The following is a 14,122-nucleotide window of genomic DNA, read 5'->3' as shown; positions in this document are numbered from 1 at the left end:
ACGTGGTGGTGCCCAGGGCTCTGTTCTGGGATCGTTTCTCTAACTCCAGTCACTCCAATACTAATTCCACCCGTACTTAAAGCTGTAACCCTCATCTTAATGCTGATGATGCCCCGAATCAGAACTCTTTCCTGAACTCCAAACTAACACATCAAACTCAACATCTCCACTTGGGTATCTAGTCATCCTCTCAAAACTAACGTCTCTAAAACTGCACTCCTGACAGTCCCCAGAAGCCAGCTCACCCACGGCCTTCCTTATTACCAGTTGATGGCAAATCCATCCTCCAGTTAGCAGAACAAAACCTAGGAGTCCTTCTTGAGTCCTCTCTGCCTCTCACAGCTCACATCGGATCCATCAGGAAATCCTGTCAAAATGCATCTTAGAATTTATCTGATGATGCTAAGCAAATAATGGTAATTATTTTAGGTGTGATAGTGGTGTCGTGGTTATGTTTCTTTCAAAGTCATTTCTTAGAGATGCACACTGAAATATTTACGGACGAAATTACACGGTGTCTGGAATTTGGTTCAAAATAATGGGGGAACTCCTAGGTATCTACCTGAAAGAAATGAAAACCCATGTCCACACAGGGATGTTCACAGCAGCATTACTCCTAACAGCCAAAGAGTGGAAATGACCCAAATGTCCATCAACTGATGAATAAACAAAATCTAGTATGTTCCCACACTACAACATTATGCTAAGAGAAAGAAACAAGTCACAAAAGATCACATATTATATGATTCCATTTATGTGAAATGTCCAGAATAGGCAAATACATAGAGACTAGTGGATGCTTAGAGCTGGGGTAGATGGGGTGATGGGGGTGATGGCTGAAGTTTATGGGGTTTCTTTTTGGAGTGATGAAAATGTTCTGGAATTAATGGTGATGGTTGTGCAAGTCTGTGAATATACCAGCGAACTGTACACTTTAAATGGGTGAATTGTAAGGTATGTGAATTATATGTCAATAAAGCTATTTTTGAAAATAACAGAATACTGTGAGGGATATAAATTAAACAAAAGTAGCCACGAGTTGGTAACTGTTGAAGCTGGGAAGTGGGTATATTGGATTTACTAGACTATTCTTTCTACTTTCGAACATCTTTGAAATTTTACATAATAAAATGATCAGAGCACCATCGTCTCTCACCTGGATTACTACAGTCACCTCCTAACAGGTCACCCTGCTCCTACCCTTGCCCCCTACAGTCTGTTCTCCCCACCGCGCCAGAACAATCAGCCTAAAAGGTGATTCTGATCACATCCTCTTCTACTCGGATCCCTACCATGGTTCCTCATTGCCCATCGCATAAAACTCAAAGTCCCTACAACCCGCCTACAAGGCTGTGCACTATCTGGTCCCCCATGGCTTCCACTCTAAGTACTTTCCCCTCGCTCACTCTACTCCAGGTATAGTGGCCTCCTTAATGAGTTCCTCGAACATGCCAGGATGGCCCATTCATCCTCAAGTCACAGAAATGATATGAGGTCCGGGAGACAATCACCTTTTGCAAAGGGAGCAAAATGAGGCACATGAGTTAAGATACTTCGCTGCCAAGTTATATTTGAGACCTTTTTAAAGAACTTAACCTCAAATGCAGTCAAGTTTGATGAACAGAAAATGTCTCCGAACTAGAAGAGTCATTCACAAACTAGGGGTGTGGTCAGACTCCGCTGTGGTGGAGGAAGAAGAGGCAGAAACAGTCCCGCTCGCCGCCAAAGTAACCTGAGTCCTAAATCGGCCGGCCTCGGCCCCTGGTCTAGAAGCTGGCGGCAGAACCCGGCCGGGGCCCAACAGGAGGGGGAAGCCTGGTCGTCCGGGGCGGGGGGGGGGGGTCTCGGAGGCGGCGGAACGCCCACCAATGGTACCCTGTCTTCAGAGAAGAGGACCACACCTGTCAGCAGAGTCGGTCCGACGTGAGAAAGGCGGGAGTGGCGGGCCCCGAGCGCTCCTCGGACCCCGATGCTCCGAGAAAGTCCGGGTTCCGCGGTAGCCCTCCTTTCTCCCGCTGCCAAATTCCCACTTCCGGCTTCCGGTGTCGTAGCTGTGGGATCCGGAAGTAAAACACTCAGGCCCCGACCCCGGCCGGCCAGCGAGAGGTGTGAGGGAGGCTGCCTCAGACCGAAACCCGAGCCCGCCAGCCTCGGCTGGCCCTCAGGACGCTCCCCAGTAATATGCGTCGCGACCCGCATTCCCCCTTCTCTCTCCGTCGGTGGCATCCAGCCACAGGGCGCTTGGCCGCCCCGCCCCCGTTAGGGGAGGAGCCACGACGAGGCTATCATCTAATAGGGCCGGTTTGATCTGAGCCGGCGACCGGTCCGGCGAGGGGACGGGGCTGCTGAAGGCCCCGCCCACAAACAAGGTCGAGGGGCGTGACCACGCGGCCGGCGGAAGTGGAGTCCTTAGCGAGGGCGCGGGACCTCCCAGGGCCCGCGAGAAAGCCGGACTATAGGGGCGGGGTCGGGCCGGGGATGGGCACGCGGGCGAGCAGTGGAGAGCAGCACGCGGACTCTCGAAGCATCGGGGACACGGTGCAGCGGCGGCGGGTAAAGGAGGCGGCTCGCGGCCCGGCGGCCAGCGCAGGTGCTCAAAGGGCAGGGCGGGCCAGGGCTCGGCCCTCGCACGGGGTCTGCTGGTGGGGGGCGGGGGGGGGGGGGGTTGGGGTCGGCCTGGGATGCGCGCGCACCTGTCCGCGCCCTCGGCCCTTCCCGCCCCTCGAGGGAGGGGCCTGCAGAGGCCCCACCCGCGCGTCTCGCCTGAGGCTGGTCAGCTCAGACCAGGTGCCCGCCCCCGCCGGTTAAATGGGCCGGCGGGGAGCAGCCCCCGGAAACTGCCGGGAACTCCGGGGCTGCGAGCGCGACGGGCGGCAGCGTCGAAGCACAGGTAACTGAGTGGGCGGTCGCGGCGCTGCGAGGCACTTTGATTTCCCATACTTGGGAACAGGGCAAAAATCGAGAGGGTCTTAGCCGATCTCACAGTCCCCTGCATCCCCGCTTCCCCGCCACACTGGACACGGGACTTGCCGGTGTCTCGCAGCGTGGCAGGAGGAGGGCTGGAGCTACACTCCATCAGCTGCACAATCTAGCATGCTCCAGCTCATTGTGGAGTTTCCGCCTGAATCCCGGGTGAGATAGTCTTAAGCAGGTCGTACGATGCTCCAGCAAGGTTTTACTCAGTCCCCCAGAGCGGAGGCCCTAGTAGGAATTCACTAATGCTTTGGGTAATTTTGTAACATACACCATGAAAGAAGGTTGCCCAGAGAGTATGGCCAGAGCCCAGGGCCAGCAGTTTCTAACCTCCCAAACATCCTGCTCCCCAGCCATTCACAGTGAGTGGTTTCAATAATCAGGCACCAGCTGGGTGAGAGCCCAAAGGACCCCTCCAGAAAGGGGCCAGCTTCTCAATGCTCTTCTGTTCCCCTGCCTTGTTAACGAGTTTTTCTTCCACCAGAGAGCATCATGGCAGGGCAGGTGGCTCTGAGCCGGACCCAGGTGTGCGGGATCCTGCGGGAAGAGCTGTACCAGGGCGATGCCTTCCATCAGGCTGATACGCATATCTTTATCATCATGGGTGCATCGGTGAGTCTCCCCCAGGCCCCGCATCGTAGAAGCAGCAGACTTAGAGCATGATGTTGCTTCGGGTCCCTTCCCTTTAGGTACCTGGGCTTTCCCAACTGATTGTTGTCGGGTCCCCCGGGCTCTGCTCGGTTGGGCTCTCGCTGTTGCTCTTGCTCATGTGCCACTCCTCCTGCCACCACCCAGTATACACACACCGCGAGGCATTTCTGAAGTCCGTGTGCAGCCATTGACTGTAGACCTATGTCCTGGAGCTGGGAGGTCCTTAGAGACTGTCTGGTTGGACTTCCTCCTCCACAGGGAAAACTGAGATGCAAACAGGGGAAGCGATTCATTCTGGGAGTATGTTTTCCAAACCTGTTTCTAACTTGACAGATGTCACACAGTTAGATCCAGAGGTAGGATTCGAGGCCGAATCTCTACCTTATCTCTCTACCGTCAAGTTCCCTGAGGAAAAACACTCGACCTTTCTTGAAACGCCATCTCTTTGCCCCAGCTTCCAAGGCCTGCTGAGGAACTGAGACCAGCCCCATTGTCTAGCCAGTGGAACTGCCACTTTGCTCTGATCAGAAAGGCCAAAGAGTAGAAGCAAAGGCAGAAGTAAAGCACACTGACCATACGTGATGGGGGTGGGGGAACAGGAGAGGGAGGGTGGGTCCTCGGAGAGCCATGACCCCTGACTGAAGCACTCTCCCCGCGTGCCATGTGGAAACAAGATCTCCCCGGTGGTAAGACGTGAGCAAGGGCTGGGGAGCTGTCAGGGTTTCATCTCAAAGTGAAAGTGGTCTCTTTTCACTTTTCACCATGGACTTGACCAAGAATCTGCTACCCATGATATGAGCATCTTTGCTGGTAACTTACTACATAAACCTCAAGCAAGAGTTCTACCCAAACTAGTCAGCTCTTGATGGGGCAGACGTTGTCTCTCTGTGACTTCCACACCCCTGTCCCCTCAGCTCTGGAGGAACTTGGTTCTTCGTTCATGTGTCGTAACACGCCACCGTGCTTTGCACAGCCTGCTTCCTGCCAGTTTTGTGATTCTGTTCAGAACTTGGGAAAGCGAGCCAGAATGCAGGGCTCTGTCAGTGGGAGGGAAGGAAGGTCACCCCAAACACTGTCCCCTGACCCCCTGTCACCCAAGACTGGGGGGTGCCCAGGACGAGCACACGGAGCAGGCCTAGCCCCCACCCTGGCCCCAGCCTCATCCCCTTAGAGGAGCCAGAAACCTTCACACCTGGGACTGTGTCCAAGAAATAGGTTGGGGGAGAAAGTAACTCAGGACTATTTTTCCTCCTTCCCCCCGTCGCCATACCGGCCTGTCACGGGATGCTCCAACAGAGGGTCCCAGGCCTCAGTAAATGGCATATGGCCCCAGGCCCTCAACACTTAGATACCTCATTGAGAGCACCCAGGTTTGCTCTGTGGCCTGGGGCAGGTGTCTTTCCTTCTCTGAACCTCATTGTCTGCACTTAGCACCTGAGGACTTTGGAAACAAGTGCAGAGGGCCCTGGGCTCTGCGGAGCTGACTCTGTGACTTCACTGCCTTCCTGTGGGGCGGGCTTGGGCTTAGGCAACTTTGTTTCTTTGCCAACAGTAGGGTTCCCCTTTGCTCTCCTCTGCTCTGGGAGCAATAACCAGAGGCTTCTAGAGCAGAAGTGGGGAGTGCCGCTCCAGCAGGGCAGAGTGGGGGAGGAGGAGGGTCCTTGAGAAAGAGCCCTTGTGTATTTCTCCCTCCTCCTGTTCCTGGTGCGGGGGCGGGGGTGTCCCTGCATGGGCAGCACCTAGAACAGCTCCCACCTAGCCCAGCTGGGAGGCTTGCCCCCTCCCTCTCCCTCCTCCTCCTCCTCGTGGGAACTGTGCTGGGGGCCGGGACCGAAGGTGAGTGCATGTGACAGCAGACACTGCCAGGCCTTCGTGTTCCCAGGGCTCACGAGGAGGGCCACGGAACAGAGCCTTCCTTTCAGAAGGATGAGCGGACGCAGAGCCCCTGGGGCAGGCTGGGCTGCAGGGCTGTCCTCTGCCGCCTCTCCTCCCTGGCCCGCTTACCCAGCCGTCGCCCACGTGCCCAGCTTCCTTCCTGGGGGCGTCCTGAAGCTGGCTCGTGGCCTTACCGATGGACTTCCAGCCACTCTCTTCTCCCTGCTCTGAGACCGCTGTCCCCCTTCTCAGGACCCCCACCCTCGGTCGGGAAGGGAGTGGAGGTACTTACTGTCCCAGTTCAGAGAGCTTTGGAATGAAGGAGCTCAGTTTCTCCTTATAGACCAGCACTGGGAGAGGAACCTGGGGCCTGGCACATCGTATGTGTCCTCTCCCAGGCTGGAGCCACTTTCCCCCCCAGTGGGCGGAGAGAGCATTCGGGGCAAGAGAAGGAGAACAGGACTGGGAGCCCCCTCGGGCAGGATTGGCTCACTGCACGGTCCTCAGCACGTCCCTCGCCTCTCTGGGCCTCGGTTTCCCCACCTGGACCACGAGGGCCGTGCGCTCGATGGGTGCTCAGGTCCCATCCCAGTGATGGGCCCGTGCATGGCATGACCTGGCAGCCTCAGCCCTCCCTCTCCTCGGGGTGTTTCTGGGCTGCCTCCCCTCTTAGGGCGATAAGATTCTTGCTGTGTCATGATGACTCTGGCACTCCCCCAAAGGCCTGATGATTCATGAGCCCCAGGGAGTAGGAGGGAGGCCCTTTTGTTGGTTTTGCGGCCCAGCCTGCCTCAGCAGCCCCAGGGTCTCACCCCAGTGGCTGAGATCCAGCTGGGCCCCAGCAGAGCTGCGCTCCACCCTGGGACCTGGGCAATCCTTGACCCGGGTGGCCCTAGGGGGACAGGGATAGCCCACCCATGCCTGGCCTCCAGCTGGCAGCCAGCCTCTGCATTCTCTGCCGCGCCCCTCCACCCTAAAAGCCTCCGAGACCGAGACCAAGGGTTTATAAAACTGGAGACTGAGGTCAGACCTGGGCGGTGACAGGCAGGTGGGGGCCCACGGCCGTTTGCTGACAGCTGGAAACCTGAATCAGGTACTGCTTCTCCTACTACGTCACCATGTGTCCCCAGGCACGTCCCTCCCCGCTGTGGTCCTCGGGAGCCCCATCATCGCCCCCACCATGCACAGCGTGGTCTCTTCCCACAGTGGTTCTGGCAGAGGAGTCCAGCCCAGGCTGGTGGGGAGGGTGGGCCTCCCCGGGCCCCTGCCCCGCACTGTCCTGGGTCCTACCTCGTCTTTCCGTCGGGTGACTCAGAGCCCGACAGGCCACTGGTCGCAGGGCTGAGCTGAACAAGGCGAGCAGGTTCTATCGCTAGTTAATCCCAAAGGGACCGGCGAGAGCAGTGGGGTGTGGGGCGCCGTGAGTCAGCAGGCAGGACGCTGGGCCCGGCGGGCAGCCTGCTGGAATTTGATCGGAAGCAAACATTCCACTTGGCCAGGAAGGCGGAAGGTGGCTGTGGGCCGTGGTACTGGTCGTTTCTCCCGGCCAGTCCCCGACAAGCCCGGGAGCAGGCGGGGCCCACTGAGCCCCGGGGACTGGAGTGGAGTCTCCCACCGGCCCAGTCCCAGTGATGGGGAAGCAGGAAGCAGGCGCCGATGGGCCCTGGCCGGAGGGGCCCGCAGTTGGGGGCTACTGGGCTCGGGAGCAGCTCGAGGCCGCGGCTGGGGGTCGGAGCCGGACCTTGATGCGCTGCTGTGTCCGTGGCTCCTGTGGAATGTGGCAGGCACGTGGGGGATCAGTTCTGAGCAGTTGGCAAGACATGGGCAGGGGCGGCAGCAGGGAGAACCCTGGCTTGGGAACCGCCCACTTCGGGCCGTCGGGGTCCCGGTGGAGCCTGGAGGTGGTGACCTGGGGTGGAACACACCTGGGCTTGTCTGCATGCAGAGGTCGGCTCAGCCTGGGAGTTGGAGGCCGAAGCGAAGGACAGGAGGAACGCGAACGTTTGAGTCTCATAAGTGGCCCGCCCCGACCTCCACCGCCACCCAGGAGCCCCCCAAGTGCCTTCCTAACTGCCTGTCTAGGGGGCAGGGATTTTAATCAGGTTGGAATTGCTTCGCTTCTGGTCACGTGGCTTCTGTTCTGCAGTGGTTCATAGACGTGAACCCGTCCAGTGGTTACGTGGCTCCTAAGGTCATTTTGCCGTGAAGATTTGGGTCCTTATCCCTGGAGGTGGTTTTCCTGCCTAGGGTGAGTCCAGCGCCTCCGCCCAGCGGCCCTCCCTGATTACAGGGCGGGCGCATGAAAGGGTGGCCTGCTGTGCCCCGCAGGCTTCCTCTGCCCCCCAGGCCATGCCCTCACTCGAAGCCTCTTCCACCGAGTGGAGAATTCCTTTGTCAGGTCAGCAAATTAACGCATGTTGCCATGGCTATGGCGACTGAACTGGAGTGGAGAGAAGGGACTTGGTGACTTTTTAGTGAGTCTTCTGTCGCCCCCGTGGGATGGCCATATTGTTGCCCACAGTTGCTGTGTGTTCATACCCTTGCTCTCACTTTGGAAAGTCTCACGCGGACACAAGTCAACAGACGAGCGCGAGGAGCAGCCACCTCAGGTTACCTGGGCCCCACCCTCTGCGTTTAGCAAGGTTGCTAGATTGAAAAATCAAAAGGAGTGGACAGATTTCTTACAGCTTTTTTTCCTTTAATCTGTTAATGTGGTGAATTTCAGTGATTTTTTTTTTTTTTTTTTTTTTTTTTTTTTTTGCTTTTCAGCATCAAACCAACCTTTCGTTTGCAGGATGACCCCAACTTGGTTCTGACATATTCCATTTTTGACGTTCCAGAATTGGGTTTGCTGGTATCTTCTGCAGAAATTTTGCATCTGCATCTGTGTACATGGACAAGATGGGCTTGGGGCCTCCTGTGTGCATTTCTCAGAGGTTCCAGCCACAGGGTTCTGGGGCCCCATCACGTGGCTCAGCAGGTGCTTCCCAGGCAGGGTTTGCCTCAGACCGGCGTTCTCTCTTCCTGAGAGACCCGCTGGCAGAGCTTTCTGTGCCAGGATCAGGGCCAGGCTTGTCTTGGTGGGAAGGCTGTGGCTGCAATCCTGTCTCCTTAATAACCATTGCCTGCTCAGGTCCCTTGCTCCGTTTTGGTATATTGGATTTTTCTAGAAATGTGTCCGTTTCACGTAAGTTGCCAGCCATGGAGTAAGGTTGTTCATAAACCCCTCTTCTGTCTTTCCCGTCGGTAGTTTTGTCCCACTGCACTCCTAATTCTTGGTGCCTGTTTAAAAAGCAGTCTTGGGACTTCCCTGGTGGTGCAGTGTTTAAGAATCCACCTGCCAATGCAGGGGACACGGGTTTGAGCCCTGGTCCAGGAAGGTCCCACATGCCATGGAGCAATTAAGCCCGTGCGCCACAACTACTGAGCCCGCGAGCCACAACTGCTGAAGCCTGTGCTCTGCAACAAGAGAAGCCACCGCAATGAGAAGCCCGCGCACAGCAACCAAGAGTAGCCCCCGCTCGCTGCAACTAGAGGAAGCCCGTGCGCAGCGACGAAGACCCAACACAGCCAATAATTAATTAATTAATTAATTAATTAATTTAAAAAACCAGTCTTGCCAGAGGGCTGTCTGTTTTGATTAGTCTTTTTCAAACACCAACTTTTGGCTTTGTTGATCTTTTCTTTTGGTTTGTTTTCCATTTTATTCATTTTTATTTTTCATTGTTCCCTGCCTTGTAATTTGTTTGGCTTTAAAATTCTGCTGTCCTTTTTCTAACTTCTTCAATTGAATTTGGAGCTCATCAGCTTCCAGCTGTTCTTTTTTGCTAACCTAAGCATTTAAGGTCACGTCTCAGTTTTGATGTGTGCTACTTCCATTGCCATTCAGTTCCAGGGAATTTAGGGTTTTCTTTAGCCCGTGAGCTGTTTAGAAGCGGGCATCTTGTGTTGGCTTTGGTTCTGCCTGCTCGACCAGAGACTGGGGTCTGTGGATCGTGGAACCAGCGGGTTGGTGGTTGCCTCCTGGCCAGCACGAGGTCTGTTTGCCTCGAAGTGCCCCCGGCAGTGTGCGAGCACTATCGGGTCAGGGTCAAGGGCTAGGCTGGGCTCTGGTTCAAGCTGCTCAGGCTATACACAGGGGCAGGACAAGGGTACCCGGGTGTCCTGGGGGGAGATGATCTAGGGCATGTCCTCAGCTCCTAACCATGCCTGTTTTCTCTGCCACAGGGTGACCTGGCCAAGAAGAAGATCTACCCCACCATCTGGTAAGCTTGTTCCCCCACTGCTCACTGCCCCCTGGGCCCTCTTGCCCTCGCCCTCGCCACAGCCGTGCTCTGCCCTCAGGTGGCTGTTCCGGGATGGCCTTTTGCCCGAAGACACCTACATCGTGGGCTATGCCCGCTCCCGCCTCACAGTGGCTGACATCCGCGAGCAGAGCGAGCCCTTCTTCAAAGTGAGTGGCTTCTGGGGTCTCCATGCCCCCCTCCCATCACAGATGCCCTTCCCCCCTGCCCCCAGGCCCAGCCTGTCCCCCCGTGCCGGGGCCACTCCCTCCCTAGGGATCCTCAGCCTGGCACTCCTCCCCACCTGCTCCCACCGCTTCCTTGATGCCAGCCTGAGACCCCTGTTTCCCAGCCCCGTCTGACTTGGGCTCGCCAGTTCCTCCCCACTGTACCCTGCGGCCCCTCCACCGTGGAAATGCTGCAAGCCTGACTTTTCTCAACATACCGTACTTTGGTGGAATGACTTTGGAGAGAGATCTTTCTCCAGGTCAAAGTTTCCTGAACTCTGGCTTCCGTCTTAGGTTATGCGGCCTCCGCCCCCATGGGTGTGCAAAGCCGACGAGATGGGAGTGAACCCAGTGCCGGGCTAGGATGGCTGACTGCTCAGGAAGCCCACCCTGCCTATGGGATCAGGGAGGGAGGGAGGGGCCGGGCCGACATCCTTGTGTCCATATTTTCTAGGCTGCCCCGGAGGAGAAGCCCAAACTGGAGGAGTTCTTTGCCCGCAATTCCTACGTGGCCGGCCAGTACGACGATGCGGCCTCCTATGAGCGCCTCAACAGCCACATGAACGCTCTCCACCAGGGGCCACAGGCCAACCGCCTCTTCTACCTGGCCTTGCCCCCCACTGTCTATGAGGCTGTCACCAAGAACATCCACGAAACCTGCATGAGCCAGACGTAAGGCTGCTCTTTCACCCTCCCTTCCTGCCTCCTGGGCCGACCGATCTAGGGAGTCTGAAAAAGATAGATGTCCCGTGTTTGTTCTTGCCATGAATTAGCTCTCCAAAGAAGGGAATAGGAGTAAGAGTAGTTCTCTAACAGCCTTTACTGAAAATACTACCACCCGTGTTTACCTTCCAAATGCCCCATATGAAATCCCGTTGTCCCTGGCAGCAGTCCCGGCTAGCACCACAAGGTGGCAGCGTTGCTCCACGGAACTCTGGCTGCCGATCGCTTACTCTAGCTTTCGGCGTTTCCCAGGGTCCCCTCGACCACCACCAGAGGGCGGCGTTGGTCCACGGGAACCCTGCTGCCTGTGCCGCAGCAGCTCAGCACTCTGTTGTTTTCCCAAAGCCACGGCCATGTCGGTTTCACTTTGTCCTACATTAACTCTTCTGAGGAATAAGGGGTCTTTCCCCACATTAAAAGCCACGGAGGTGGCTCTGCTTTTGGCATCCCCTCCCCGTTTTCTCACTAGCTCGGGGCCACTTCTGACCCCCGGGGACCAGGAGGGAGCAGAGCCAGCCAGTCAGCCCAGAAGGCTTCTGAGGAGGCTTGGAGCGTGGCGCTGAGGGCTGGGAAGGAGGGGAGGTGCTCTCCGCGCTGAGGCTGCGGGAGGGCCAGCCCGGCAGAGCTCCGCTGGCTCATCTCACCGCAGAGCGGCCGCAGGGAGGCTCTGCCCTCACTCCCTGGGGAAGGGGCTGTGGAGGAGGAGGAGGGTCTCAGCCCTGTTCCCCAGCGAGGGTGCGGGAGTGACGCAGCTCCGGCCTCCCGCAGAGGCTGGAATCGCATCATTGTGGAGAAGCCCTTCGGGAGGGACCTGCAGAGCTCCGACCGGCTGTCCAACCACATCGCATCCCTGTTCCGCGAGGACCAGATCTACCGCATCGACCACTACCTGGGCAAGGAGATGGTCCAGAACCTTATGGTGCTGAGGTGCGACTGGGGCCAGGGCTGGGCGCTGGGGGGCCCTGCTGCTGCCCCCTTGGACGCCCACCAGCCTTCACCCTGCCCCTCCTGCAGGTTTGCCAACAGGATCTTCGGCCCCATCTGGAACCGGGACAACATCGCCTGCATCATTCTCACCTTCAAAGAGCCCTTTGGCACTGAGGGTCGTGGGGGCTACTTCGATGAATTTGGGATCATCCGGTGAGAGCCTGGTTCCCCTTCCTGGGAGGTGGGCGGGGGGCCATCCCGCCACCCTGCAGGGTCGCCTCTTCCTGTTTTGGCAGCAGGAGTGTCTGAGCAGTCAGGAGTGGTCACGGCCTTCTTCCTTGCCTTAAGGGGACCTGGCAGACACTGGGGACCAGGAAACAAGCCCAGTTTAAGGCCCTGAGCCCCCAGAACCTGGCCAACAAGGAGGGGCCTTAGCTCACTGTCCGCTCCTTCCTCCCGCCAGGGATGTGATGCAGAACCACCTCCTGCAGATGCTGTGTCTGGTGGCCATGGAGAAGCCCGCCTCCACCCACTCGGATGACGTCCGCGATGAGAAGGTGGGTGGAGCTTCGCCCTCCCAGGCCCCGCCCCTTTCCGCAGCAACCAGTCCTGAGCCCGAGGTGTCCTGTCCCAGAACTGACCTTCTAGGCCTCAGCTTCTCCTTCAGAAACGGTGAGGGTGGGCTGAGGTGGCCCCAGAGGGCCCTTGCGTGGCAGAGCCTCCTCCTGACTATCCAGGCCACTCACCCGTCCAGGAAGGCCACCCCTCGGGGTCACATGGTTCCTGGCACCCGCTGTTCTTGTTACCCAAGGGGCCCCTCTCCCTGGCTCTTCTCCAGGTCAAGGTGTTGAAATGTATCTCAGAGGTGCAGGCGAGCAACGTGGTCCTGGGCCAGTATGTGGGGAACCCCAACGGAGAGGGAGAGGCCACCAAAGGGTACCTGGATGACCCCACGGTGCCCCGTGGGTCCACCACGGCCACCTTTGCGGCCGTCGTCCTCTACGTGGAGAACGAGAGGTGGGACGGTAGGTGATGCCGCCGGGCCCGCGGTGGTGGGACCTGGCCCCTTCATCCACCCGAACGGCCCCCCAAGGCTGGCCTTGTCCCCCCAGGGGTGCCCTTCATCCTGCGCTGCGGCAAAGCCCTGAACGAACGCAAGGCCGAGGTGCGCCTGCAGTTCCGCGACGTGGCCGGGGACATCTTCCGACAGCAGTGCAAGCGCAACGAGCTGGTGATCCGTGTGCAGCCCAATGAGGCCGTGTACACCAAGATGATGACCAAGAAGCCTGGCATGTTCTTCAACCCCGAGGAGTCGGAGCTGGACCTGACCTACGGCAACAGATACAAGGTGGGTGCCCGCCTGCAGGGAGGGGGTGGCGGCCAGGGCTCCAAGGGGCGCGCGCCTCGGTGACTCCCTCCCGCCTGTCCACCGGCAGAACGTGAAGCTCCCTGACGCCTATGAGCGCCTCATCCTGGACGTCTTCTGTGGGAGCCAGATGCACTTCGTGCGCAGGTGAGGGGCGGCCCCTCCCTCCCTCCTTCCCCACCTCCTTCCCTCTGGGCCGCCACCCACCCCATCTCCGCCCCCTGTCCCCTCAGTGACGAGCTGCGGGAGGCCTGGCGGATCTTCACTCCTCTGCTGCACCAGATCGAACGCGAGAAGGCCCAGCCCATCCCCTACGTCTATGGCAGGTGCGGGGGGCGGCCGGGGAGGTGATGGGGGTGATGGGGGAGGGGGACCCTGGGGCTCAGGGTTTCCTCACCTCTCCCCCCATCTGTCCCCCTCCCAGCCGCGGCCCTGTGGAGGCGGACGAGCTGATGAAGAGAGTGGGCTTCCAGTACGAGGGCACCTACAAGTGGGTGAACCCGCACAAGCTCTGACCCTGTGCCGGGCCCACCCCCGCCCCACCTCTCCGTGCTCCCCTGCTGCCCCTCCCCCCCCCCCCCCCCGCCTGACCCACCTCGGGAGGACCCGCCTCTGGAGGACTCGGGACCACAGCCCTCAGCCTCACATTCCTGCCCGAGCTCGGGCCACGCCACCCGCCCCTGGGCCCAGTCTCATTCCTCTGCCACCCAGCACTGTGACCGTCCCCGCCTGAGCCAGCCTCTGCCCCCCGGACTGAGCCCCGCTGGAGGAAGGAGAAGGAGGGCTGCAGCTGTGGGCAGCAGGGGGGCAAGGTCCTCGGAGCGCAGGGGAAGGGGGCAGGCGCGGCCCAGTCTCAGCACCACTTGACATTCCTGGCTCCCCACTGGAAGGGACCTCTGTGCTGCCCAGCAGCGTGCCTGTGTCGGGCCTCCCGAGTGGCCCTCTGACCCCCCCAGCTCCCGCGGCCACCCTAACTCAGCACTCCACGGCCGCCCCATCTCACCCCACCCTCAGGTGGTGCCCTCGCCACTGGAAAAGCAGAAACGGCAGGTGGGATGCCCCCGCCCAGTTCCCTGCCATTAAATCCGCAGACGGGC

At 58.6% G+C, this 14,122-nt stretch overlaps 2 protein-coding genes across 9 annotated transcripts in view; one reads left to right on the top strand and one right to left on the bottom strand.

The window, feature by feature from the left end:
- The window catches only part of IKBKG (inhibitor of nuclear factor kappa B kinase regulatory subunit gamma), a 22,205-nt gene extending 15,266 nt beyond the window's left edge, over positions 1–6,939 (bottom strand). For 4 of the 7 annotated variants that reach the window (XM_036840633.1, XM_036840631.1, XM_036840632.1 and 1 more), the window contains exon 1: positions 1,867–2,368. In XM_036840633.1, coding sequence (XP_036696528.1) covers positions 1,867–2,226 — 360 coding nt within the window. In that variant the 5' untranslated portion in view covers positions 2,227–2,368. Of the gene's footprint in view, positions 1–1,866; positions 2,369–5,791; positions 6,141–6,789 lie in introns of those variants that run through there. The other 3 variants (XM_036840634.1, XM_036840635.1, XM_036840636.1) reach the window with 3 other exon arrangements.
- Positions 2,436–14,122, top strand: G6PD (glucose-6-phosphate dehydrogenase). 2 transcript variants are annotated; one of them, XM_036840627.1, is made up of 13 exons: positions 2,436–2,590; positions 3,458–3,585; positions 9,727–9,764; positions 9,844–9,952; positions 10,464–10,681; positions 11,501–11,659; positions 11,747–11,872; positions 12,123–12,216; positions 12,498–12,684; positions 12,772–13,007; positions 13,096–13,172; positions 13,259–13,351; positions 13,450–14,122. In XM_036840627.1, the coding sequence occupies exons 1-13, from the start codon at positions 2,479–2,481 to the stop codon at positions 13,538–13,540; spliced, it is 1,668 nt and encodes a 555-aa protein (XP_036696522.1). In that variant the 5' UTR covers positions 2,436–2,478; the 3' UTR covers positions 13,541–14,122. The 2 variants fall into 2 exon arrangements, with proteins under 2 accessions (XP_036696522.1, XP_036696524.1); XM_036840629.1 differs by lacking the exon at positions 2,436–2,590 and adding an exon at positions 2,739–2,890.

Source organism: Balaenoptera musculus, chromosome X (assembly GCF_009873245.2).
Source record: "Balaenoptera musculus isolate JJ_BM4_2016_0621 chromosome X, mBalMus1.pri.v3, whole genome shotgun sequence".
NCBI classification, from domain to species: Eukaryota; Metazoa; Chordata; class Mammalia; order Artiodactyla; family Balaenopteridae; genus Balaenoptera; species Balaenoptera musculus.
This window is presented reverse-complemented; position numbering and strand designations above follow the sequence as displayed.